This window comes from Coenobita brevimanus, chromosome 66 (genome assembly GCF_032717465.1).
Source record: "Coenobita brevimanus isolate Jiangsu-jjx chromosome 66, ASM3271746v2, whole genome shotgun sequence".
NCBI lineage: Eukaryota > Metazoa > Arthropoda > Malacostraca > Decapoda > Coenobitidae > Coenobita > Coenobita brevimanus.
In genome coordinates this window covers 3,268,466-3,295,330 of record NC_137019.1, presented here as the reverse complement: position 1 = coordinate 3,295,330, position 26,865 = coordinate 3,268,466, and the positions used below count along the sequence as shown (strand labels likewise).

Below are 26,865 nucleotides of genomic sequence, written 5' to 3'. Positions count from 1 at the left end.
GAGCTTTCCAAAATGTTATGCATCAGACTGAAATGCGTGTTATCATTTCCACGAGGATGACGATCTTTTCTGTGCCCTAACTGATTCTCAACCAATGACACTTCAACTGGTAGCAGAATTGCAGTTTCAACAGTAACACTAAGTTTTCACTTAACTGCATCACATTTCTATCATAATGACCAAAATTAATAAAATCTTACATCTTGCTCTCTCCTCCGAAACTGATTTCCTTCTTCAAATGAAGACGTTATCGAGGGCCATGGATGTCACCGTATTTTGTCCGTGAAGCAAGAGAACGGAAAAGTTTGGGAAGCACCATACTGATTTTACTGAAACTTGGCCGAAAACTGCCCTCTACCCACCTTGAATGCCGATCAACACTGGAATATTACGCTAGTCATAAAAATTACTGTGGAAAGAATGTAGACCAGTAGCACCCCCTTAAAATAAGATGATGTACGCTGCAAAATGATGAAGATGTGGGCCAGTTAGAGCAAAAACACTATAGTCTACTGGAAACCTGATTACAGTGATATACAGGTCATCGGATTAAAGGAGTAAACGTAACCATTCAGTGAGCAGTTGTCATATATCATTACAAGCTACTAGCGAAGAATGAATCGAAGCGGGAGGACCGATGACTCGCCGAGCATAAACATCAAAACAAGTGAGGGTCGGGTGGCGCGTCGTGCGGATCGTAAAGAAATGACGAGCGGCAAACTGGGGCGTAAATATGAACGAGGCGAGTTCATGAGGGCGGCAGAATTCATATGGGAGAGATGACGGGTGAGGGTCGTTCCAGTGGGAGAGTTACGTTCCTCTGTCTGGAACGGTCTTACCCAACCCAACCAACACAAGCCAAGCCACCCACCTTAACCTCCTGAATCCGAATGACGTCCTTTTTACTTTAATCTTGCTGACACTAGACGATTTTATTAAACCTGGGGAAGGTCTCTACCTCCTCCAGTTCGAAAAAACTATCCTAAGCTGAATAAAATTGTCAGGGGTCAGAATATAATGAAAAGGTGTCCCCTACCTCAGTGAGTTATCATAACTTTATCAGTCTAACCTTGCCTTGCTTTTAAGTCCTTCAGTCCGGTGCTGTTTTCTTTTTCTTCCTTTTTCTTAGTTTATTCTACTTATTCTCACTATCTTCCGACACAGGAGATGCAAAAAGCTGTATTTAACTTGTCTAGTTCCATCTCTACTAAGGTCAATAAAATCATCTAGTGTTAGCAAGAAAATCTGAAAAGTACGTCACTGGAACGAAAGGCTGAATAATTTAGTCAACACAGCCAATTTCTCCCTCGCCTAACAAAACCCAAAATTCTCGCCACAACCTCCATCAGCCTCATAGGTTCTAACCAGCTAAACCCACAATTTCGAATCATCATAAGCTAACAAAAATCCCTGTGTATTAACAGAACCTAATCAAATCAATAACCGTTTCACATTAACTTGGCCCAGATTTTTGTCTTTTTGTAGCTCACTGGCAGAAATGGAATGCTACTGTGACATCTTTTCCATAGCATTCCTCGTGACTAGCATCATATTCCACTGTTAAACCAGTGCTAGAACTCAGCATTCAATATGGAGAGATGGCAATTTTAGGTCGTTAAAGTGAAGTGAATATAGCAGACCTAAATACACAAAACTGAACCATATGACCTAGTGCAGTGAATGATAATGAATACCAACGTAATCTTATATTCTTATTTGACCGAATCGCCTGTAATGAATTTCAACCTGCCAGACTCTACCATATTTTCAAAGAGTCTCAATTAAATGAATTTATACACCAAACCAATCCACATGAAACACACGCCACCTGACATCACACACACAAAAAATATATAAATAAATAAAATCTGCAGTTCCCTTTAGATACTCCTTTCTACCCTATTTCATATATCTTTCGGATCAGCTGTCATGGTGCCGGAGAGGGACGCCTTCTTGTGATGGCATTGATATAAACAGGCGCCTTTACTGCCCGGTTAGCTATACAGATTTTTTCTCTCTCTCTCCTCCGAAATGAGAATGGTGAACTGCGAGAGGGGCAGCTTCAGCTTGCAGCCCATCGGGTTTATGTTTTTGATGAACCTGCGGCACCACCACCACCAACAACAACAACAACAACAAAAACTACTACTACTACTACTACTACTACTACTACTACCACCACCCTCTGCCCTTTTAGTGAACTCTAACTCGGACGATGTTATTCACTTGCGCAAAAAAAAAAAAAAAAAAAAAATCAGTGGGGTACAGACTCACACAGGGCTCCATGGATTTAAAAAAAAAAAATGGCGGAAACCAAAACTGTTCAAAAGGACACTCGTGAAACCCCCCCCAAAAAAAAAAAAAATAATAAAATAAAAATACTCGACTTGTGAAGGTTAGACTGGGGGAAAATAAAAAAAGGCGAACCTAACTGGAATGCGAACTATTCCAAACCTTTAAGTGTTCACCAAAATAAATGTTTTCGTTCTGAGGTGGAGAGAGAGAGAGAGAGAGAGAGAGAGAGAGAGAGAGAGCGATGGATGTGTGTGTGTGGGAGGGGAGCAGATTTTTTTTTTCTTTCTTTTTTTTTCCTCCACTGTTGTAAATCATCGGAAACCATTTGCCGTCGTCGGGTTATAAAAAAATATTGAGAGGAAAGGAAAAAAATGTCACTACTCACCACTGAACCTCTTTGTCGCTCTACCAGTCTATGAGAGAGAGAGAGAAGGAGAGAGAGAATCACTCAGTTCTGAATATCGCTGTCGCTATTTCAGATAGACAAAAAGGTAGACAGATAGACAGACAGACAGATGGAGAGGGTATATATCTATCTATAGCCGGACACCATACTCCCGTAAGGGGCGGCACACGTAGGAAGCATGTATGAGTTGGTTATATGGTTACCACCCAGCGTCGTTAATGGTTTCCTGAATTAAAAGAAATCAATAGGCTTGTCACTCAATGAAAAGCCACCTGAAAAGGAAAGAAGAGTAATAAAAAGTGACAGGGAAGATGGGAGAAACAGGAAGAAAGGAGGGCAGACACAGAAAAAAAAATGATAAAGGTGAAGGAAGAAGTAGGCAGCACTACATCGAGTGGATGATGGTCGTCACCACCTACCACATTATACGATGCTAAAAAACTTCCTACTCACCACTCTGTATCTTCCTGTCACTCTTCCAGTTGGTGTGGGAGTGGAAGGAGACTGACTTGGTTTTCCTCATGCCCTTCATGTCCACGTCGTCGAACCCGTCGCTGAAGGGCATGGGCGAGGGGCTCCTGGTGGGGGTGGAGTCCGAGTACCTCCTGTAGCGGGGACTCGGGGACCTGGCGGGTAAATCCTCGCAGGGACTCGATGCCCGGCCGTTGCGGTTCTGGTGCGGCAGGCGTTCTGAAGACTCCCCCCCATCCCCACCGTCATTGCCCGCCTCCTGGGTGGGGCTGTGGTCGGAGTCTGCCATCTTGTCAACGAGTTAGGACGCGGTAACACAAGTCCACACAAAACAATTTCTTACTTCTAACAACTTCCTTTGCCTCTACTTTATATATTATTTTATTTACAGATATTTCTACATGTGGTGGGAATCAGCCATCTCGTTCACGGGTTAAGACGCGGCCATGTCAACACAAGTCTATCTTCTGCCTTTTTTTTTTTTTTTTTTTTTTTTTGGCTTTATTTCATCTCATTTTTATATTTAGTTGTGGTCGGAGTCAGTCATCTCGTGAACGGGTTCGAACATGGCCAAAATAAAGAGGTCCACCAGAAATAACTTCTTAATTTCTTTTATATCTTACTGCTTACAATTTCACTTCTTTTGCCTTTCTTTCAGCTCTGGTTGTAGTTAGCCATCACAAGCACGGGTCGGGCGCGACCACCACTGGTTCACTCTAAAACAATTTCCAATTTCATCAACTTACTTTTGCTTAAATTTATTACTTTTCTTCCACCTAAAACAATATCTTACGACTTAACTTCTAATTCTACTTTTAAATGCTTTCCTTTTTGCACAAACTACAAGCAAAACATGTAGTTCCAGCCCAGGACCTCAGTCACGCTGGGAAACAAACTTTTGGAACTTCTGCTTTTAGTCACATCATTAGTTGCCACGATTCCTGTTCAGCTTGCAGAAAGTTCTTTCCCACTTGGGACACTCGAATCCACGCAGGAAAACATATCGAACAATCTGACTATTTTCACTCACGCGCCGTATACACTGAACACTGCACTTCGGTCAAACCTGTTTTCACTTGTTTCTCACATGATGACTCACAGCGGCGTCATCTCGTTATCTGTGCAGAGACCCTGGAAGCAAAAAAAAGTGCAAGAACACATTAGACAGTGCACAGCAAACCCACACAATTACAAGCACAAAAGAAACATAATACACCAGTATCACACTCTGTTTACATTCTCAGACTCCTAAGATGTACTTTGACCTAAATAATAACGCTTTAGTATTGGCCAAAACAGAATACTATAGTTGCCCCGACAATAAAGTTCAAATAACTGGTTCACAGCGTTTTGCTCAGTTCGGTATCATGTTCCGGACTCGCTGTTTCGATTCACTTCCTTATACTGGTTACGCTCGTTAATTTTATGTGGTATAGTCACTCATAGAAGTAAATCACCCCCCCCCCCTCCACTGGCTTCTGGAGGGAGGGGGAAGCTGATCTGCACGAAACACTGCTTCAGCCCCGCCCACAACACAGATCTTCGAATCAGGGTTCAGACTGTTTCGTTTAGTATATAACACTATAAACTGAGTAATGTGGGTGAGCTTGATTACATCTGCTAAATTATGTTACAATGTAATGTCTATACTGTACAATGTTGAATAACAGTACACATCCGTTCAATATGTGGCCTGAAACACTCGAACCAGATATGTGCATGACACCAACAAGTTAATGCCTCCTTTTAACTGGCGGGAAAGACTGCGTGGAGGTTTTAGTCGTATGTTATGAAACCTGTGATGAGGGATAGGTATTATTATTTTTTTTAATTAGACACGACAGTTTTATTGCATATCCGGAGTGGGCAAACATCTTATGCATTTGTGTCCGTGAGTGCGTTGGCAGAAATGTGGTTCACCGCCTCAAAGGATCAAAGACAGAGAAAAATAACAAAAACTTTAGGAAGACGCATTTAGCGCATACTGTACTGTAAATATTGTGGGAGTGGGAACGTGTGGTCGCTGGAGAGTTATGTTGTTGGTGTAAGACTGTGAAGGTATGTTTCATATTTCAAATATAGTTGCGACTGATTCAGTATATGACGTGAAGCAGAGTTTCGTGCGGATCACCTCCCCCACCCACCACAGACGCCAGTCCTCGCCCCACCCCCCCTCATCCCTGACGTCAGGTGCACCGTTACCACGAGTTACAAGACCTCTAGCACCGGGAGTGCGTGGCGAGGGGTACTTTCTTTTATGAGTTACTTTATGTTTATTCCACAGTTACATGAAATGGCCACTCATCCTAAAGTGTCTTTCTTCTGTGTAAAATTTCGTTACATAAAAAAAAACCACAGTATCACTTTGTACAGTCTTACTTCGATAAATTACAGGAACACATAGGCTTATCCTGAACTTAACCGAATAAAAAATAAACAGCAAATGAATCTAATATCAGCATTCAAACCTATAAGCACACAAACACACACTACTGACACAAACACTGATGCCTGGACCTAGATGGCAGGAGTACCAGGGAATGGTTCGGAGACAAGATTCCCTGGTTCTACATTATGGAAACTGATAGGCCTACAAGAGGGAAAGGATATCCAGCCCACCTTCCGCCCACACCTGTCCCACCACTCCATCCTTCACACCTCCTATCCCAGCCCACCCTCCCCCAAACATCCTGTCTCACCCATCCACCCCCACACCTTCTATCCCATACACCTATCCCCACACCTGTCACCATCTCTCTCCCACACCTACCTCACCCACTCTCCCACATAACTCCTATCCCACCTACCCTCCCCTATACTTCCTATCCCACCTACCTTCCCCTATACTTCCTATCCCACCCACCCACTCCCACACCCCCTACATCAGCCACTCTCTCCCACACCTCCTATCCCACCCACCCTCCTCCACATCTATCTCACCCACCTTTCTCCATACCTCCTATCCCACTCACCCTCGTCCCAACTCTACCCCCACCCACCCACTTCACATCTGTCACCCATCGAACCCCAAACCTAATATCCCACCCACCCATCCAACATACTTCCTATCCTATCCCGCCCTCTTACCCACACGCGTATCCCACCCACTCTCCGCCACACCTCCTATCCTACCCACCCTCTCCCACACCTATCTCAACCACCCTCCCACCACATATTCTATCTCTTTCACTCTATCCTTCGTATCCTATCCCCACCTACCTATCCACCCACTAACCTACCCTCCCTCACACCTCACACCTTCCCTACCCTCCCCACAACTCCAATCCCATGCACCCACCCCACACCTATCCTACTCACCCTCCCCACGCCTATCCTCCACCCTCACACCTCCTATCCCACCCTCCCCCAAACATTCCATCCCACCCACCCTCCCCCACACCTATCACACCCACCTTTCCCCACATCTAACCCAACCACCCTACCCACACCATCCCCCACATCCCCTATCCCAAACCCACCCACCCCCACACCCATCCCACCCACCCACCCCTTCAAACCCGGTACGACACATAGGGTACCGTAAATCAGGAGTCCACACCCCCCACCCACTGACTTGGCGGCGATCAGTCCTGCCACCACACACCCTCCACCCACAGCCTCCACCCACTAACCCTACCCACCAGGACATCAGCAGGCGGGTGTATCTGTCTGTCTGTCTGTCTGTCTGCCTGTTTACTTATCTACCTGCCTATCTGTCTGTCTGTCTATCTACCGATCTGTCTATCTATGTATCTGTGTTTGTCTGAATATCTGTCTCTCTATCCATCTGCCTGTCCGTCTGTCTATCTATATCCATTTATGTGTGTCTGTCCAGTCTTTTTATCAGCCTAATTAGCTAATCTATTTTTCTATCTGTCTATCTTTCTGTCAGCCACTATCTACATGAAATATACCGTATATTAACATAAATATGACTGCTGACTGATATATTACAGGTATATGGCGAACCGTATATTTCCCGGAATTCTGTAAATACACATTAGCATTCAGCATTTACTCAGCACACTTACAAACATTAATATTTGCACAGACCCAGCCACTCTCTCTCTCTCTCTCTCTCTCTCTCTCTCTCTCTAGCGCACACAATATACCTGGCCCCCAAAACAATCAACCCTAAAAAATCCACTCCCCGAACACAATCAAGCGGGCATCCCTTTAAGGCCGCACAATCAGCTCGAAAAAGTAAAGTAATTGAAGGACAATATTTTACCACACAGGACAAGCTTCATTTATAAAAACACAAAGGTAAGCAAGATGATGAAAAATAATGATGATGTTAAAATGATGGTGGTGATGATGATACTGATGGTGATGATGATACGAAAATTAATATTCTCTCCATTATACGACAATAAAAATATTTACAACAACAACAACAACCCTAACATTAATAATAATGATGATTATAATAATAATAATAATAATAATAATAATAATAATAATAATAATACCATAATAATAACAATAATGATAATAATAGTAGCAGTAGTAGTAGCAGCAGGATGGTAAAAATAATAATAATAATAATAATAATAATAAGAATAAGAATAATAAGAATAAGAATAATACCAATAAAAACGAATAGGTTACATATTAACAGTAAAATATCAATATTATCTGTGAAGAGATGATGAAGAGGGGATGAACAACAACACAGTTCTAAATCTCCGCCAGTACCAATAAGATATACAATTTAGAGAGAGAGAGAGAGAGAGAGAGAGAGGTGGGGGTGACGGGGAAAGGGATAGAGTGAGTGTGTGGAATGAAAGCACCTTACACACACACACACACACACACACACACACACACACACAGATTAATGATAAGGTAGTCAAAAATGAGACAGGAAGGGGAAGAAAATGGTAAATGAAAAACACCTGATTAAAAAAGAGCAAAAGAGAGAGAGGGAAAGAGAGGAGAAATAATTAGTGGTGGGGAGAGAGAGAGGGAGAGAGAGAGAGAGAGAGAGAGAGAGAGGTACCGAAGGCGAGCAAACGAGAGGAGAAACGAAGGAGAGAAGATAAATGAGGGAGATGGCGCCATGGAGACCTGAGAGACACTAACCACCTCTCTCTCTCTCTCTCTCTCTCTCTCTCACACACACACATACATCCTCCTTCTGTCTGAATTTTCCCTTTCCCTTTCCTCCATCTACATCTTTCACATCCTCTTCCTTCTACTTCTCTCCCTGTTTCTTCCTTTCCTTCCTCTCCTACATCCTTCACACTCTCCATCTTTTTCCTCCCCTTCTTTCCCTCCTTCTCCAATCTTCCCTCCCTACTTAGCCTTCCTGTCTCATGTTTCTCGCACCCTCTTTCCCTCCCCCAATGTCCTTTCCTTCCCTCCCTCTCTCTCCTTCCCTCTGCTTCTCAGAGCTTCCCTTCATATTCCCTTCCATTCCCTCCCTCCCAAGTCTCTCCCTCTATTTTCTCCCTTTTCTTTGTCCCTCTCTCCCTTCCCTCTGTTTTCTTTCCTCCCTCTCTCTTCTTTCCCTCCCTCTGCTTCTCGCACTTTATTTTCCCTCCCTCTTTCCCTCGTCTTCCCACACTCTTTCTTCCCTCCCTCCTTCTTTCTGCTTCTCCATCTCTTTGCTTCCCTCTCCTTACTTCCTTCTTTCTTCTCTTCTTTCCCTTTGTTCCTACCACTCTAAGTAAACCTTGGGGAGTTTAAGGTACCCGCCCCAGTCAACAAAACTGTACGTAAACTTTGCCCACACCCACACCCACCCACGCACGCACGCACACACACACACACAAACAAACCCCTCTCCCCCCACACCCCCCCAGTTATCCCCAGTCCCCACCTCACACAAACTCATTCCTCCACACACACACACACACACACACACACACACACACACACACACACACACACACACACACACACACGCATTATTGGTCCCCCGCGTTGAAAATTTAAGCCACATTTTTTTTTCTGCTGCTTAAAGCGTAAAACCCACGAAAATTTTTAGGTTATACGTTTCCCTGACCACTCAAAAAAAAAAAAATAATCCATTCACAAAAAAGAACAAGAAACCCAGTACATAATAAAATTGATTTAGTCCCCCTCTTCTGCCCGCCTCTTCTCTTCTTTCACATTTTCTTTTCTCTCTCTTTCGCTTCCCTCTCTTTTCTCTCTTTCTCTTTTTTCTTCCTTTGCTGTTGTCTCTTCTCGTATAGTCTCCTCTTCTCTTCTCACCTCTTGTCCCTTCTCTTCTCTGGTTTCTTGTTTTCTTTCCCTTCTCTTCTCTGTCCCTTTCTTTCTCTCCTGTTTCATTTTCTCCTTTTCTCTTCTTTCTCCTCTTGTCTCTCCCATACTCCTCTTGTCTCATCTCTCTTCCTTTCTCTCCTGTTCTCTCCTCTCCCTTTCTTTCTTCTCTATTTTCTCCTTTCCTCCTCATCCCTACTCCCACCTTCTCTTCTACCTCATGTTCCCTTCCCTCTCCCTTCCCCCTACACGATGGAAAAGTGACACTACTGTTGCATAAATCACCAGCCTCCAATCTTCTCTCCTCTTCTTTTCTCTCCTCTCTCCCCTCTTCTCTCCTTTTTTCTCCTGTCTCCTTTACTTTCCTTTCCCTTTTCCTTTTCTCTCCTCTTTTTTTCCTCTCCCCTTCTCTTGTCTCATTTTCTCTCCTCTCCCTTTCTCTTCTCTCCCTTTTATTCTCCTCTCTTTTTTCTCTCCTTTCTTCTTCTCTTCTCTTCCTCTCATCTCTCTCTCTTTTCCTCCCGTCCACTCTCCTCTCCACTCTTCTTTCCCATCTCCTCTTCTTCTCTCTCCATTCCTCTCTCTCTCTCTTCCCCTTACTTTCACTGGCCCTTGCGTATCCCTTTCTTCCCCTCCTCCTTCTCTTCCTCCTCCACTATTTTTTTTTTCCACCTTGCCCTCACCTCCTCCTCGTCCCCTCCCACTGCCTCCCACTCCTCTCGTTATCCTTCCCTCCCCCAGACTCATCTCCTCTTCTTCCTCTTTTCTCAACCTCTTTTCATTCTTTCTCTTCCTTCTACTTCCTTTTTTTCTTCTTCTTTTCTCTACGTCTTTATTTTTTCTTTCTTCCACCTCCATTCCTTTTCTTCCCATTTGCTCTGTTTCTTCTTTTTCTTCTGCTCTGATCTATCCTTTTCTCTCCATCTCATTCTTTTCCTGCTTCTACTTCCTTATTTCCAGCCTCCTCTTCCTTCCCTTCCTTTCACTTCCCTCCCTTTCCTTCTCACTTCGTCTCTTTTCTTCTTCCTTTCTCCTTTCCCATCCTCTCTGCTTCCCTCTTTCTTCTTTCCCTTCCTTCCTCAGTTCCATTTTCCCACCCTACTTTCTTCTCTCTTCCGCCTTCCTCCCTCCTCTCATACTTCTCTCCCTCCATCCCTCCTTCCTTACTTCTCTCTCCCTCCTTTCATTTTTTTCCTTCTCTCTTCTGCATCTCCTCACCCCTGTCCATCTTTCCTCCATTTGGCTCCTCTCTCTCCCTCCCTCCTCCCTTTCTTCCTTTCTCTCTCTCTCTCTCTCTCTGCATCATTTCAACTTTCCCAACCTCCTACTGCCTCTCACGGTCTCCTCTCCCTCCCTCACTTCCTCCTCATCTTACACCATCACTTCTTTCCCTCCCTCCCTCCTTGTCCTCATTTCCCTTCCCGCTTCACTATCCTTGTCTTTGCCTCACAGAATACAGTAGTTCCATTAGTTATACCCAACGCTAGAGCAAATAGCCTCTAAAAGATCAGAAGGTTATTTGCTTTCCTTTATATTCCTTTATCCCTCATTCCTTCTTTCCTCTTCCCTCCCCATTTCCAGGTCCCCCCCTCCTCACTCCTTCCCTTCCCTTCCTCCTCTCCTCCTTTCCTTCTTCCTCTTCTCCTCCTCCCTGTCTCCACGCCCTCCCTCTCTCCTCCTCTCTGCCTCATTTCTTCTCTCCCACCCTCTCTCCTTCCTTCTTTCCATTCTTCTCTCCCTCCCTTCCAATCTCACCCTGCCTCATTTTTGTTTCTCAACCCTCTTTCCTGTTTCCCCTGCCTCCACTCCTCTTCTCGCTCCTTCACAGACCACCCCCCCTCCTCTCTCTCTCTCTCTCTCTCTCTCTCTCTCTCTCTCAAGTAGACAAAACCTGCGTCCCGATCAGACTGAGATACGAGACAGCCTGCTAAACTTTTCCCCTTATTTTCCTCCCCCTCTCTATCTACCCAAAGTCTCTCTCTCTCTCTCTCTCTCTCTCTCTCTCTCTCTCTCTCTCTCTCTCTCTCTCTCTCTCTCTCTCTCTCTCTCTCTCTCTCAACCAGTACATCTTTATCTTCGCAGTCAGTTTTTCCTTTTTTTTTATCTGTCTAGCTGGTACAGTCAACCATAAGTCCTCCAGAGTTTATTTTCTCTGTCTATCGATCCATTTCCTAATAGCATCTAGCTTAGGTCCTAACGTACTGCCAACTTCTATCTGTTTATCTATCTGTCTACCTATTTATGTATCTGTCTGTCTGTCTATTTATCCACAGTCTATTTACATGTTTCTACTTCATCGTCTGTCTTTTCGTGTCTACCTATATCTTTGTCTATCTGTCTATCTATCTATCTACCAGGTTTTCTTCATAGTAATTTTAAATCCATCAGCCCGATCTGTCTCGTACATTATCTCACGCTCCTAGTCTCCTCCTCTGCCTTATGCCATTCTCTCTGTTAACCAGCTCTCACTATAGATAATTCTCACAAGCTACCCCCTTCATCATCATCATCATCACTACCGCTGCTCATCCTAGTCATTATCATCTCTCCTATCACCATCATCATCATATATTAACCTCATCCCCTCTTCTCCCCGAAAAGTATGCTGTATTAAAACAAATATTTATCTGTGTATATAAGGTATTTATGTACCTCGAGAAAGCTTGTAATAGAGAGGATGAAGTGTCTTGGAGATACATGAAGGTACAGTCAAGATACACACCTGTTGTAATCCCTGTAGCAACGACATAAGTCAAGAAAGACAGCAGGAGAAATGAGTTATCTGAGAGGAGTATGTGAAGTTCATGGAGAGAGAGGCAGGCAAATTAGAAGGTAAAGGAGCGTTGTGGTGTTGATGTGGATGTGACTGAAAGTGTCGAGAGAAATATTCTGACATGATCTAGCCATGTGGAGAGGATGGAGAATGAGATTGACTAGAGGAGTGTGAGTGGTGTGGATGGGGAGAGGAGGAGGGAGAGACCTAGGATGAGATGGATGGATGGAGTGGAGAGAGAGATATATGAGAAGGGGGGAGATAAGCTGGAGGAAGGGCAGTCAAACGGCAGAGGAGAGGGCAATGGCAGATAGATAGGCAGATTTTTGCTACTTATAAACTGTATTCCTGATGAGGTATACCGTATTACAGGGTACAAAATAAATCTGTATATTGTATTTACGGATCTGGAGATGGCTTATACTAGGATGGATGAAGTATTTTTGGCGAAGCACGAGAGTATAGTTTCGGAAATCAATTGTTTTAACCCGTTCAGTCCCAAGAAGTATTCTTCCTTTATTCTTATATTATTTACAGACCTGATATATATTTTGGAGAGGCCCATGGAACTAGAGACAGGTGTAGCTTCCAATATATACTTCATTACGCCGGTGCTCGCTCAAAGAAGAAAAAAAAATGAATACTGGGATTGATGCGGTTATTCCCTGCAACGAAACTCTCCCCTGATATGTATACTATTATCTGTCCGGTTGAGAGAGAGAGTGAGAGAGAGGACTTCAGTGATAAGTAATAGAATGTATGGCTCTTTTCACTCGACACTTAGCTGTATTTTGTGCTTTCCTGTTCCTATTTTTGGATCCTCACTACCGTATGCATTAGTCAGAATAGGGTGATGATGATGATGATGATGATGATGGTTACTACTACTGCTACTACTACTACTACCGGTACTACCACTACTACTACTGCTACTACTACTACCGGTACTACCACTACTACTACTGCTACTACTACTGCTACTACTACTACCGCTACTACTACTACTATCATCATCATCATCAAGGTGGACTGGAAGGGTTCAAGGAGGGCGTTGGGCATATGTGGTGAGTGAGTGAGTGTGTGAGTTTATTTGGAGCAGTAAAACCCTTTATGAGGGCCAGAAGCTTACCAATAACGCCACCATTAACGCCTTCAGTGCTGTCAAATACTTTTCCACTCTCTTTCTTCCTGTTTTCTAGCTTTTCTCTTCAGCTCAGGCGTGGCTATAGGAACTGGAAGGGGTTCATGTAACTCTCACTAACTTCTTCACTAACTGGGTGTACTTTTAACCTCCATAAAATCGCCTGGTAGTAGCAAGAAATAAAATAAAATAAAATCAGTGGTAAAAAGGCGTCATCGGACTCAACGGGGTAACTTCTTCGCCACCATGATGTACCGGAATTCATTTTTTTTCTTCTTCTTCTTTTTTGCCTCTAGACGACTGTATTCAGTTTGGGAGACTTTTCGAACGGGGGGGGGGGGGAGGGAGGGATGCAGAGTGTCCCAGGGGAAGGCTGTCAAATTTACGGCGGTTATTCTAGAGGTAAACAATGCTATATCAACCTGGGTCCAAATCTCAACCGTCATGAAGCTAAAGTTACTGAAGACCTGAGGGGATAATTATGAGATAGGCCATTTTCGCCCATAAGATTATCAGTAATTGTTGCTCGGTAACCGCTGATAACTGGACCCATGTCGATTTAGCCTCTTACACTCAAACTCAGCCCCAGAATAACCACCTGAAGTTCTGGCAGACATTTCCTGAGGCACCCTTTATACAGTTATAGATTACCCCTTCACGTCGAAAAGTCTCCCCGAAGATGAAATAAAATCGTCTGGAGGTAGGAAGAATAGACCAATAAAATACGTCACTTCGCTCAGGGGGTTACTGTAAAGCGTATGGGAGGGATGCATTAAAGATGATACAGCATGGAGTTGAAAGTGCGAGTAGTATGGTAAGCAAGTTTTCGCCGACAATCTTCCAACAGCATTGTGTCCTGCCTTTCATATTTCTCTTTGCTTCCTAAACGTCAGACAGCACATTGCCATCTCATACTCGTTATGTCCTGTGCTTCATACTGCTATCACATAAAAATAATTCATGTAACACCTTCCACTACCAAAGTCAGCAAAGTGTCGGCGAACTTTTGCTCATGGCTGTATAAATGACTTTACAATTTCCCTGTATACAGATGCCTCTTCAACTACCAGCCTTTGTCCACAGACGGCAATGCTCAAAGTAATATTAAAGATTGTCAGCAGTCTCAAAAGATTACAGGATGGTCTCCACATAGCTGTACTACACTGACATACTTCTGTGCAGCTTGCCATGAGATCCCCAAGGTTGTGGGTTTGTATAACTGGCTTTGTCCCTATAAAACCCTCTACAAGTCCTGAATAAAAACAAGAATGACATAAGTATCTAGAAGTATTTTCTCAAGGAACAATTATGCCAAGTCTAAGCGAACTGATGATGAAACAAGGAAATGGCGCCAAACTGAAAAAGTATTTGAAAGAAAGAAAGAAATGTAGAAAAAAAAAAGAGAGAATATATAGTAGGTCCTCACACAATGGCGTGGAGACCTAAAAATGCTCTGGCCACTATTAACCCCTTCAGTCAGATTATGTAACTCGTTTTTATTCTTGCGACCCACAGCACGCGTGATCTTTCCTAGACTGAATCAAATGGGCTGGAGGTAGTAAGCATGAACTAAACTAATACGTCATGGTAGTGAAGGTGTGAGATTTCCTGCCATTCAACCAGGTATACTGTGTCGTGCAGAAATCAGCTCTCTCATCCTATCTAATTCGTCACCTACTGTACAATGGATTTATGAATTTAGTGTCCTGGAGAAACACTACTGCTAGAGGTTAACAAACGGGAAATATTGGCTTGCCTGTGTGCTGTCTGATTCTGTTCTGCTGGAGGAATATAAGCGATTTGCAAAGGATGTGAGTCTGAAAGAATTTGCACTGAAAGAAATCCTGAAGTAAATGCAAAGTAATAGCATGGGAAGGAAGAGAATATGACACAAAGAATTTTAGCAGGCAGTGGGGGACAGCAAGAGAGAGGATGAACCGCAGGGTACAACTGGAGGTGAGGTACTTGAGGAAGCTGACAGTTTGAGATATTTAAAAGTGTTGAGTAAACATGCCACACTGAAACATGAGGCCTGAGAGAACGCTTCAGGGTTGAACAGTACACAGAAAGCCTGGCAGTATCTCAGAGCTAGAATGGTTAGTTGGAGTGTGTTGCTGCCGACACATGCGTGGGAGTGGACTTGGGCAGTGAGTTACGGTGAATTTTCTACGATGCAAGCCTTTCAATTTTTTATAAGTTTTCAGAATAGATCTACGCATAAGCAGACTGAATGGCAATCACAGGATAAGTAACAGACATTGATTTTCAGATGTAAGAAAGGACTACAGTAATTTGTGAAGTGGGATTGCCGAGGTATGTAAGGACAAAGTAAAATACACAGAGAGAATGCCAAAGCCGGACCGAAAAAAAAAAAAAACGATAATTTTGGGAGTGGAATAACGTATACCGGTAATGACACAGAGGAATGGAACAGCTGGTTAAAATGTGTGTGTGTGTGTGTGTGTGTGTGTGTGTGTGTGTGTGTGTGTGTGTGTGTGAGAGAGAGAGAGAGAGAGAGAGAGAGAGAGAGAGAGAGAGAGAGAGAGAGAGAGAGGATCTGTAAGAATAAACTAACCTAAAGGCAGTTATCCAAGCCATTCTGAGTCGGAAGGTTCTTAGAAGAGAGCAATGTATTCAGAGATAATAACAGTGATGGTGATCAGTATCACCAGCATCGGTAAGTCACCATACATTAACACTATCATCACAATCAACATTATCATCACAGTCTAGGTTCTAACTTCCTAGTCTCTTCCTGTCTTTAGCTGTCACCATCCCAACTAACTTCTAACTTCCTAGTCTCTTCCTGTCTTTAGCTGTCACCATCCCAACCAACTTCTAACTTCCTAGTCTCCTCCTGTCTTTAGCTGTCACCATCCCTTCTAACTTCCTAGTCTCTTCCTGTCTTTAGCTGTCACCATCCCAACCAACTTCTAACTTCCTAGTCTCCTCCTGTCTTTAGCTGTCACCATCCCAACAAACTTCTAACTTCCTAGTCTTCTCCTGTCTTTAGCTGTCACCATCCCAACAAACTTCTAACTTCCTAGTCTCTTCCTGTCTTTAGCTGTCACCATCCCAACAAACTTCTAACTTCCTAGTCTCATCCTGTTTTTAGCTGTCACCATCCCAACAAACTTCTAACTTCCTAGTCTTCTCCTGTCTTTAGCTGTCACCATCCCAACTAACTTCCACTGTCACCAGCATCCTCTATAACTACAAGATCATTTCTCCAGCATTTAACACGAAAACCACTTTCACATACATTATCACTGCTATCTGCAATCCTCACCTTTCACTATCATCTTTAATCCTCATCATCAAAGTCATTATCACTCATTACCTACTGCTACCATTTCCCTTCATTTTTATTATAACCAATTTTTATAATTATTTTATTACTATCATCATCATCATCATCATCACCATCATCACTCATCTCGTGTCTTTTATTACCCATGCTGTCTACAGCCTCTTGACCTTCACTCCATCGCCTGACCTACGGATGAGAGAGAGAGAGAGAGAGAGAGAATGTGGGGGCAGACACAGTATATACAGTATATATATAATTATAGATAGAAAGATACTCGTAGACAGACAGATAGGTTAGCTGGTTGACAGACAGAGATAGATATAGACAAATACTCCGACAGAGACAGATGGATAGATACCCTGAGAGACAGAGACAGACAGACAGATACATAGATCGGTAGACAGACGGATAGATAGATAACACCGATACACAGACAGACAGATGAAAGACAGTGTGTGTATATGTGTGTGCGTGTAAAGGGTGAAGAATGAAAAGCTTGGACGAATTAGATTATGAGGAGGAGAATGGGAGGGGGAGGGGGAAAGAGGGAGGGAAGAGGCCGTAAAAGTGGATGGGCAAATGGCTATGAAGTGGAGGAAAAAGCACACACACACGAGAGAGAGAGAGAGAGAGAGAGAGAGAGAGAGAGAGAGAGAGAGATAACGCGATGCAGTGGAATGGGAGTGGAAATAAACAAAGGGGAGGAGGAAATGATGGAGGGTGAATGGGAAGTGACAGATAAAAATTGTTTACAAAGATTCAAGGCGGTGGACATGATGGTGATAATGATAACGATGGTGGTGATGATGATGATGAAGATGGGAAGAACAGAGACGTGTGTTAATTTCTTCAGTATGATGATGATGATGATGATGATGGTGATGATAAAGATGATGCCTGTGGTGGCTACTCTGTACATTTTATCCTAAAGATGGTAATGATGATTATAATGGTCCAGTAATGCGGAAATAAAGTGTACAAACGATGCGGATAACAAAATTAATAAAAACGATGCACATGGGGCCAGCTGCTGATGATGATGGTAGACATATACTACTGCTACTGCTAAAACTACTGCTACTACTACTAACTACTTACTACTACTATTTCTATTATTACTACTACAACTACTACTATTACTACTACTACTACTACTACTACTATTATCATCATCATATCATCATCATCCTAAATTACTTTCGCACTAATCCATGAGGTGGGAGGAATCTGGAAACTAGAAAGGAAAAACAGAAAAGAAGGAAAATCATCACACAGGAAATCTACGCTGCAGAACGGACGCCATAAACGTTCACTCATCCGACACCCTTTCAAAAATTCCAGGCTCCACATCCCATGACGAACGAGAACCTTAAACAGGGTAGTCCAGGAATAGCACTGCACTAGAAACTCACGTGATTATATGTGTTGCGGGGACGGCTCAGGCTGCTGGGATGGGCGTGGGTGTGCGAGTAAATGAAAGAAGTAAAGGAAGTGGAGTTTTATATATAAGCCACCCTAAATAATAATGTTTTGTCGATTACGATACTCATAAAGCACAGCAACGTTGCCTCCGACCTTTTTTGATCCGTGTCCTTGATCTTTCATGGATCCGCAACAAAAGCACCTCACCTCACATCCCCACACAAATTTACATGTGCCTAGTGTGACCTAAATCAGATCAGACTTTCGTGAGACTTATTGATAACTCAGATATACAGGTCTATATAGAAACGGACGACTTCTGCCTCGCTAGAAATAATAATAAAAATAATAATAATAATAATAATGCACACGACCGTGAGGGTGATACTGGTGAGAATGAGGCTGGATGTCGATGATGATAACAATGATAACAGATAACAGCCAGTCCCATATTATATACCCCTTTCAAGGCACAGGGACCCGAGGCTAAAATACCATAGTTCCCAAAATTCAGGGATAGGTAAATACGCCCTTGATAGCATGACGTGAGATAAAAATAAACTAGGAAATAGACGTCCACGCTGAAGATGTGGAACGTGTCCCAGCTCGCCCCAAAGGGGAAAAAAAATAAATTAACTCTTTCGTTGCTGTTGATACTTAGGAATACACTGGATGGTCCGTACTAGGAAATCACTTGGCGATAGCTTAGGCCTATCTGTTGCCGGGAAGGTTCAGTCTGAGGGTGTGGGCATGGGTGTAGCGGTGGGAGTAGGAAATGAATAAATGATGTAGGCTGGACAGTAACAACACTCATTAAGGCATTTGTGCAATACACGAGAAATCGCCCGGCGGAGTAGAAGAGGAACATTATTTTATTTCATTTTATTTTTATTTATTTATTTATTATGTTCACGACTCTGGGCATAGGCGTAACATCCCGTTCCTGAGGCCCATTAGTCCTTCTACGTACCATACACCTCCACACGTCACCTGGACCATCCAACATTATTTTAACACCAGACGATTTTTCTCACTTCAGAGAAACCCATCGCTGTTACAGGGTTCACGACGCACGATGATGAAGGTAGAGTACAAAGAACAAACTATACTATTTCTACTTTAACTTGGCCTAAAATTGCCATCTTTAATGCTAATCTGTGACAAGAGATTAACATTCAAATATTATGTTAGTCACGAAAAAGTGCTATAGAAAAGACGTACAGCCGCAGGATTGTGTGTGTGTGTGTGTGTGTGTGTGTGTGTGTGTGTGTGTGTGTGTGTGTGTGTGTGTGTGTGTGTGTGTGTGTGTGTGTGTGTGTGTGTGTGTGTGTGTGTGTGTGTGTGTGTGTGTGTGTGTGTGTGTGTGTGTGTGTGTGTGTGTGTGTGTGTGTGTGTGTGTGTGTGTGTTTCCTGCTACTGATCCACGGGAAATAGGGGGAACACAAATGAGAATCAGAGTCAAGTTACGATGGACGACAAACATGCACAGCAAAACCGAACAATAAAATTAATAACGAAAAAAATAATGACCAAAAACTATTAAAGCTGTGACAGTATGATTAGCCGCAAGCTGAGGAATACAAGACACAATAATGGTAATACTGAATGTTATTGTGAGAGAGATAACGACGATAACAGAGATAAAAGAAGCAATGAAAAACAGCTAAAGTGAGGTTAGATGTGGGCCTACGCTACATGTGGTAAAGAAAGTGAAGAATAAACGAAGGAAAATGTGAAGTGATGATGATGGTGATGATGGCAACGATAACAAACACAAGAGTGATAGTAAAAATAAAGTGGGGTTCGATGCAGAGTAATAGTGATAAAGAAAAGCACAAAACAGGAGAACTAAGTTAAATGCGATAATGGCCAAAATAAAGAATAAACATATTTACGCGATGAAAAAGAGCTCCAATTATACAAATGGCAAAAAATTATTGGGGAGAATACAGGCGACAAAAATGGTGATTGCGAAACCGCAAATAAGTCATACTGGTGACCATAATTACTGAAGATGACAAAAAAGGCATGGGTTTGGGTACTGCAAGCAATAATATAAAGAGCGAAGAATACATTATCATCATCATCATCATCATCATCACTCTATACTTTTTCATCGAGGGACGGGGTGAGAGGGGATTCAGAAACAAGGAAAGAGAAAGTACGAAAATACAAGAACTATTAATAAACTGGCGACCATGGTCTTTTAAAAAAGGGCTGGATTTAGGAATTTTCAGAAGTTGATAGAAGGGGGAACACCCATACGGGGCCTATGAACTTTGAGACAATGAGGTGATGGGCTATAAGAGGTGCGCTATGTACCCTTACAGTGAAATCCTACACCCAGGAACCCTGCGCACTGATGGATTTATGGAATACCCAGTGAAAATATCCAGACAATCAATCATACCGGTACATAATTTAAGCCCCATCAATCCTAGCTACACCTCACAAACATAACCTGAGCGAAACTGGTAATACAGGTAAATGAATAAAGTTCTTGCAAAGATAAAAAGTAGATACTTAATAATGGTGAAGAGGGATGAGTAACGCAAAGACAAAACATCGTAACAGCCATAGCGAGGATAGTACGGGAAATTGCATGGTAGATGATGATGAAAAAATAATAATAATAATAATAAGAAGAAGGAGGAGATGATGATGATGATGATGACTAGGAAAAAAAACGTGTGGAAAAAGGTTAATGTCGCAAAAATGAGAAGGGCGAGAATATAGGACAGAAAATGGTGACAGCTATACATGGGAGCGATCAAGGTAAGGAGGAAGAGAATAAAACCAGTAAAGGGAACGAATGATGCGCAGAGGATGAATGAGAGAAGATATAAAAAATGGTGTTAGCGATAATGAAAGAGATAATGGTGATGATAAAGGCGGCGTGTGAGTGGCTGGCTCTTAACCTCAATATATATGTGAGAGTATGGCATTAATCAGGTGCTTGTGTGTGTGTGTGTGTGTGTGTGTGTGTGTGTGTGTGTGTGTGTGTGTGTGTGTGTGTGTGTGTGTGTGTGTGTGTGTGTGTGTGTGTGTGTGTGTGTGTGTGTGTGTGTGTGTGTGTGTGTGTGTGTGTGATAGATAAGGATGATGAAAGAGGGCCGTGATTGTTATTCCACGCCGTTATCTGGCTGCGTCATGCCATAGCCTACCTAGATCATTTACCGTTCTTTGACTACTATTTAGTTCACTGTCTACCTACGTCATTTTATATATTACAGTACCTTACTTTACATATCCATAAGTTTACATATTTATAAACATGTTGGTCACTCCCTAGGTATGTTAAATAGCTAGGTTATTTTTAATCGTGTTGGTACCTTTCATATATATCATCAGTGAGTACGGTATCTAGTTAGCATTTGATATTACCAGATTACGTAGAGTTTTATTCATTCGTTCACAGTTCAGTTAAACATGCGTATCTATCTGTATTGTCGTAAATTCAATAAAGTTCTCTGTCTTGCTCAGTAACATTGCATGTACAGATTGCTATTTTTTTTTCCCTAAACACACTCGCTTCCTCGTTCCCTGTCGAGTTATTTATCCCATTTCCTTGCTTTAGCTCTGTTACAATATCCTAAGCTAGTCTCTTTTCTAATCAAATAATCTAGTTCTAATTGTACTACGTCCTAGTTCCCTCCTCCACCCTTCTGTGTGTGTGTGTGTGTGTGTGTGTGTGTGTGTGTGTGTGTGTGTGTGTGTGTGTGTGTGTGTGTGTGTGTGTGTGTGTGTGTGTGTGTGTGTGTGTGTGTGTGTGTGTGTGTGTGTGTGTGTGTGTGTGTGTGTGTGTGTGTGTGTGTCTCCCTCCCTCTCCGCCACCCATCATTCCACTCTACTTCACTTCCCTCTTCCTCTCTCCCCCCTTCCCCATCACCCTGCCTTTAAGCACCTATTAATTTTCACAACCATCTATCCTTCTGTCCACTTCCTCACTCCTACTTTCACTATTACCGTCATTTCATATTTTCTCATTTCCTTTCCAGGTTTCTTTTCCTCCTGTCTTTTACACAATGTCTTTCTCTCCCTCTCTTTATCACGCTCTTCCCCTTTCACTTCCAATCCACTCCCCTCCCCTCCTCTCCCTTACTCTTCACATCTCTTCCTCTCCTCAACACCTCTTCCTTCCCTCTTTCGTGTCTTGATATCAAAGTGCCGTCAGCTGTTCAAATGCGGGAGAAATACCCACACAGGCAGGGGAATTATTGTTGTGTTTCTCGATATGTTGCAATACTATCGGCCTGACCTTGACATTCCCCTTCAGAAACACGATTTCCTTAAGTGGGTAAAACTCTTCCACCTCTTACATCCTCTCCTCCCACTCCTTCCACTTCTCTCTTTCACGCCACCCTTCTCTGTTTTTTTATCAGATATTTCTCCTGTTTTCCCACTGACACATTCCTCCTTTTACACTACCTCTCCTCTCCACCGCATCTTTCTCATCCCGTCTCTCTCTCTCTCTCTCTCTCTCTCTCTCTCTCTCTCTCTCTCTCTCATTCCATCCAATCTTCTCTTTTTTTTTTTTTCCTACTTCCAGTTCTTCTCTTCATTCCATCTCTCTCATTCTTCAATCCTCCAGTCTCACCTTGCAGTTCCTTATCTTCCCTCTTATTACATACCTTTTTCTCCCCTCTTTTCCCTATACCCATTCCATTCTCACTCCCTTTCCCTCCTTCTATTCTCTCCTCTCCTTTCTCCATCCCTCGTCATCCCTTCCTCTCCTCCTTGTCACACCTAATTCTAACCTTTCCTCTCTCTTCTCTGTCACCCTCCAATCCTGTTTTCCATCCACTCTCTCTCGAACTGTTTTCCCTCTCATCCTTTTGCCTCCCTTTTCTCATTCGTTCTTACAACTCCCCTCCACTCCTTTCCTCTCTCCTCCGCACCCCAGCCCCTCTCGCCAACACCTGTTCTCCCCTGTACCACTACTTTCACCCCCTCCTGCCCCATCTCTCTCCCCTCCACACTCCTCTGTCTATGCTCTCTCTCTCTCCTCTCTCGTTTGCCACCGCCTCTGCCTCCACTTCCATTTCCACTTCCCTCCGACACCCTACACCCTTCCCTCTCTTCACCTCTTCCAATCTCCTGTGCCACTACTATCGCCTCCACCCCCTCCCTCCTCCCTGCACCTATCTCTCCCTCTCCCTGCCTCCCCCTCCACTCCTCTCCCTGCCATCCCCTCCATCCTTTAGCTTCGCCCCGCCTATCTCTTCACCACACCCTCCTCCCACCCAGCTCCCTCTTCTCTCTTGTGCTACTGTTATTGCCTCCATCCCCCCGCCTCCCCCACCACTCACCCCTGCCCTCCCTCACCCCTCGCCCTGCAGCTGTCACATGCAGGTCCCCCTTGACCATTTCTGCCGCTCACACTTCCCACGCTACCTCTCCTACTCTCTCTCTCTCTCTCTCTCTCTCTCTCTCTCTCTCTCTCTCTCTCGTCTACCAACCGTCTGACGCGTCTCTCCGTTCAGTGCAAATAAACCCACGTCCATCATCTATCGCCTGATGCCAAACTCTGCCACCTTAACACAAACTTCCTTTTATTCAAACCTCTTCAATCCCATTATGTAGTTTTAATACATTTTGCTATTTCTAGACACCTGTATTCAGCTTAAGGGGAAACGTCTTGTAGTACAGAGGTTAATCTAGGATGCATCTAACCCATCCAGTTCGAAAACTCTCTAGAAACCCGAAGAAAATCGTCTGTTAGCAGCAAAATTAAAACCAATACGTCCTCTGGGTGAAAAGGTAAAGCCACACACATAACCTCTATCAAGATCTGTCTACATCAACATCTGTATCAGCGTCTGTCTATATCAACATCTGTATCAGCATCTGTCTACTGTATATCAACATCTGTATCAGCGTCTGTCTATATCAACATCTGTATCAGCGTCTGTCTCTATCAACATCTGTATCAACATCTATCTATATCAACATCTGTATCAACATCTATCTATATCAACATCTGTATCAACATCTATCTATATCAACATCTGTATCAACATCTATCTATATCAACATCCGTATCAACATCTATCTATATCAACATCTGTATCAACGTCTGTCTACATCAACATCCGTATTAACATCTGTATATTTGTTTAGTGACCTGAACGACACCACACTACGCCACCTAAGGATGTTTAAATCTCCTTGACTCAGCCCACACATCTACCTGTCTACTGTCTTAACACGTTCTTTATAGATGATGTCGGTGCTGGTGGTGGACGCCTTCGTGTGGTGGCATCGATATAGCCGGGCAATCCGCTGTACTGTACGGTTATCCAAACGCCCCCTCAACTCCCTCTCCATTCGCCAACAGAGCGCGAACAGATCAAAGGCAGTTTCAACCAATTATGCACCAGGTCTACGTCCAAATAAGCCTGAGATTACTACTACTACTACTACTTCTACTACTACAAAAAATACTACTGATAACGCCACGCTCCAAGGGTCGAAGTATGGGATGAACAATACTGGACCACATTTACCAAGGACCATAACAAAGGAGAGATTCTGCGAGACTGAACCGTATTTCAAAACTAGCCCTGGATGTTTCGTAACGTCTTTTTTCTTGGCGATTTATTTTGTACATTATACCTTCGTAATCCTCCTGCATGCCACTGATGCAAACGCTGCCGATAAAAAACAGTAAAGGTGTAAGATGGGAGGTAAATGAATAAGAAGACGCATTAAAAAATCTCGAAACTGAACAGGCATATAATATCGGTATATAACATCTACGAGAGCAAAAGGTTTAAAATGAGATAGAAAAACCCAAAAAGGAAGCATTACAAAAATTTTCAGATTATAATAAACTAAAAGAGCAAATACGGTGCGAGATGTAAAATAAATCGCTAATGAAGAGGCATGACGATAAATATGCCAATCAAGAAAGGGCTGTTTTTCTCGTTCCTGGTGACAAATATAATGTTCTGGGTGGATACATGAAGGTGGCAATTAGCAGAATAAATATACTCTCCCCCCCCCTCCTCTCTCTCTCTCTCTCTCTCTCTCTGGATGCGTTAGTTTAGTTTATTCGTGCTACCTTCAGACGATTTTATTAAATTTAAGACGAACCTGTAGTAGTGAAGGGGTTAATGGCCTTACCTAAACCCTCTGCTGTGAAAAGTCCATCCCAATGTAATAATAATAATAATAATAATAATAATAATAATAATAATAATAATAATAATAATAACAGCAACAACAACAATAATAATAATAATAATAATAATAATAGCGGCAGCAGCAGCAACAACAACAACAACAACAATAATAATAATAATAATAATAAAATCGACCTGAACTAGCAAGAATAAACCATAAACAGACGTCATCGGACTGAAGGAGCTAACCCTTTCAATCCAAACACGTATTTTTTTTTTTTTCATTTCATTTATGTTACCTCCAAACATACATTATTTTTGGAGACATTTTTGCGGATCAAGGAGATAAGATAAAACCTTCATTCATTTTATCCCCCCAGCTACAAAAGGAACCCCCTGAGCTGAGTAAAATCGTCCGGTGGTGGGTGGAATGACTGGAAACGTCCCGGGGTTGAAGGGGTTACTGCCGAGCTGCTGGCCATATTATCTGTCGTTACAAGGCCTAAAACACGAATACCAGAGCCACACTAGACACGCTCGCTCAGCACTACAACCACTAGATCCACGCCAGAACCTCTAGATCCACGCCAGAACCTCTAGATCCACGCCAGAACCTCTAGATCCAAGCCAGAACCTCTAGATCCACGCCAGTACCTCTAGATCCACGCCAGAACAACCAGATCCACACTAGAACTATAAGAGCCACACTTAAGCCATTAGATCCATACCAGAACCACTAGGGCCACACAGGAACCACAAGGACCACACTAGAATTACTCGATCCACACCAGAACCATTAGATCCACACAAGATCCACACCAGACCGTACAGATCCACATCACAACCACACAGAATCACTAGATCCACACCAGAACCACTAGATAAACACCACAACCACACAGAACCACCAGATCCACACCACAACCACTAGATCCACACCACAACCACTAGATCCACACCAGCACCACCAGATCCTCACTAAAACCAAGAATATCACACAAGAGCCACACTAAAACCAACATAGCCACATTAAAACCAACATAGCCACACTAAAACAAGAATCACACTTAAACACCACCAGACCCCAACTTGAGGCTGACCTGAAAAAAGATCGGTGGCGAAAAAAAAGGGATACTGACTGTAAGCTAAAATGATGCAAGATAATCCAAAGACGCATCGTGGTTCCGTGGCCGTATTCTAGGTGACACAGGAGGCGTTTCGTTTTGCCTCTCCCTTAGCGATCTATTTGGCACTGTTTCCTTTTATGCACATCATCTGACGCATTTTTTTTTTCATTCTATTTATGCTAACTTTGGTCAATTTTCTTTAATTTAGAGAGAGGAATAAGGCTTTCAAGGGATGAATGGAGACTGTATTTAACCAGGTAACTACAAATGGCTTCTCCCAACTTAACAAAATAATCTGGACGATGCAACAATAATTTAAAAAAAAGTCATCGGATTCAAGGGGTTAACATTCTCTTCTGTGTTATTTACATCGTTTTAATATCGACAAAGATGTAAAAAATATGTACGCACTGCTACACAAAAGTTATACTGTCAACAACTCGTATTCAGCTGATTATAATGAAATCTGTGGATCGGGGCTGTCATACAATTATTAGTCTGTCAAACGCATCAGGGATCATTATACTGTGCGGATACGCTGTTTTGGCAGTTTTTTATACTACCCGGT

The 26,865-nt window shown here is 42.9% G+C and overlaps 1 protein-coding gene across 4 annotated transcripts in view; it reads right to left on the bottom strand.

The window, feature by feature from the left end:
* Positions 1–26,865, bottom strand: part of LOC145405374 (inactive phospholipase C-like protein 1) — a 454,317-nt gene that overhangs the window by 413,767 nt on the left and 13,685 nt on the right. For all 4 annotated transcript variants that reach the window (XM_080276781.1, XM_080276782.1, XM_080276779.1 and 1 more), the window contains exon 2: positions 3,155–4,303. In XM_080276781.1, coding sequence (XP_080132907.1) covers positions 3,155–3,461 — 307 coding nt within the window. In that variant the 5' untranslated portion in view covers positions 3,462–4,303. The remainder of the gene's footprint in view (positions 1–3,154; positions 4,304–26,865) is intronic.